This window comes from Camelina sativa, chromosome 14 (assembly GCF_000633955.1).
Source record: "Camelina sativa cultivar DH55 chromosome 14, Cs, whole genome shotgun sequence".
Taxonomy (NCBI): Eukaryota; Viridiplantae; Streptophyta; class Magnoliopsida; order Brassicales; family Brassicaceae; genus Camelina; species Camelina sativa.
In genome coordinates, this window is record NC_025698.1 from 22,162,959 (window position 1) to 22,165,027 (window position 2,069).

Below are 2,069 nucleotides of genomic sequence, written 5' to 3' on the forward strand. Positions count from 1 at the left end.
AAATATAATTTGACATTTTTTTACTCAATGCTAACTAAAGCAACCAATCTTAATTTTCCATGTAAAGAATTATATCATTACATTTTTACAAAAGTCAATTCCTAATCTTTTTGGACAGTAGTCATATTGTTGTCATATGTGAATATATATTAAAGATATCGTATATATTATGACAACAGCGACTCGTTATGAGATTGAGATGAAATAAAATGACCGACCAAAGAAAAAAGATAGGTTAAAAAAACGAATCAAGTTCTAGATGAGAGCGTTTCTTATCTTGAACCTTATTGATCTGTGCTCCTATCTGTTTCGGTCAATGGCAAAAGATTTTGTCTAAAAAAGGAAGTTACGATAACAAAAACGTTTCAATTCTCTCATTCATCTATCTCCCGAAAACGTCTCTCTCTCTGTCTCTTTCTCTTTCTCTTTCTCTTTCTTTTTCNGAAGGGGACGGATACTAATAATAATGAGGAAGGTGTGGGTCTTTGTAAGGTTCGTAGCTATAGATATGACAACACCAATACCAATTTCGTGGGGAACAAGAAACGAATATCTCTTTCGAGAAGTTGTAGCCACAACACGGCCACGGACACCTCAACCAACTCGACATTGCGGAGTTTCTCGTATGTAGGGAGGAGCAACAGGATGACGGATTCCGGTGGATTTATGCCGACACTTAAGAGATCTACAACCACGGTTCCAAGGAGCTTTGCCAACCCGATTTTGTATTCGAGCTCCTCGGCCAAAGTGGCCAAACCTTCTCCAACAGAGAAGAAGCTAAGATGCACGCTTGAGGAGCTATGCAACGGATGTACCAAGAAGATCAAGATCAAGAGAGATGTTATTACCAGCTCAGGGTTGGTTCTGTTTCTTTACCTAACTTGGCAACAAGGTTACGAAAAGAAGACTATATAACTAGCTTCCTAAATTTTTGTGTTGTGTAGGCAAATGAGTGAGGAGGAAGAGATGGTGGAAATAAAAGTGAAACCAGGATGGAAAGGAGGAACAAAAGTAACATTCGAAGGCAAAGGAAACGAAGCAATGGGGAGTACCNAAACCTAACGCCTTCAAAGTCCAGGTTAGTTTCACAACAAAACATACGATTTAATTCTTTTGAGGTTCGGTAATATGTATTTGATAGATTTTCTTTTCCTAGGAAACGAAGGGGACGGATACTAATAATAATGAGGAAGGTGTGGGTCTTTGTAAGGTTCGTAGCTATAGATATGACAACACCAATACCAATTTCGTGGGGAACAAGAAACGAATATCTCTTTCGAGAAGTTGTAGCCACAACACGGCCACGGACACCTCAACCAACTCGACATTGCGGAGTTTCTCGTATGTAGGGAGGAGCAACAGGATGACGGATTCCGGTGGATTTATGCCGACACTTAAGAGATCTACAACCACGGTTCCAAGGAGCTTTGCCAACCCGATTTTGTATTCGAGCTCCTCGGCCAAAGTGGCCAAACCTTCTCCAACAGAGAAGAAGCTAAGATGCACGCTTGAGGAGCTATGCAACGGATGTACCAAGAAGATCAAGATCAAGAGAGATGTTATTACCAGCTCAGGGTTGGTTCTGTTTCTTTACCTAACTTGGCAACAAGGTTACGAAAAGAAGACTATATAACTAGCTTCCTAAATTTTTGTGTTGTGTAGGCAAATGAGTGAGGAGGAAGAGATGGTGGAAATAAAAGTGAAACCAGGATGGAAAGGAGGAACAAAAGTAACATTCGAAGGCAAAGGAAACGAAGCAATGGGGAGTACCGTACCGGCTGATTTGATATTCGTGATAGTTGAGAAAGAGCATGAGGTGTTTAAAAGAGAAGGAGATGACCTCGAAATGGATGTGGAAGTCTCTCTCGTCGAAGCATTAACGGGATGCGAGCTTTCTGTTGCTTTACTTGATGGTGACAATATGAGTTTGAAGATAGAAGATGTGATTCACCCTGGATATGCTACAGTTGTTCAAGGCAAAGGCATGCCAAAATCAAAGGAGAAAAGGAAGAGAGGAGATTTGAGAGTTCGGTTTCGGACTAAGTTCCCACAACAACTTACAGATGAAC

The 2,069-nt window shown here is 40.6% G+C and overlaps 2 protein-coding genes across 2 annotated transcripts in view; both read left to right on the forward strand.

Moving 5' to 3' along the window:
• Positions 317–1,062, forward strand: LOC104743870 (protein psi1-like). The gene is made up of 3 exons (XM_010464906.1): positions 317–331; positions 448–857; positions 945–1,062. The coding sequence occupies exons 1-3, from the start codon at positions 317–319 to the stop codon at positions 1,060–1,062; spliced, it is 543 nt and encodes a 180-aa protein (XP_010463208.1).
• The window catches only part of LOC104743871 (protein psi1-like), a 2,741-nt gene continuing 2,035 nt past the window's right edge, over positions 1,364–2,069 (forward strand). Inside the window, exons 1-2 of the mRNA XM_019235567.1 lie at positions 1,364–1,575; positions 1,663–1,982. Of these exons, the coding sequence (XP_019091112.1) occupies positions 1,364–1,575; positions 1,663–1,982 (532 nt within the window). The remainder of the gene's footprint in view (positions 1,576–1,662; positions 1,983–2,069) is intronic.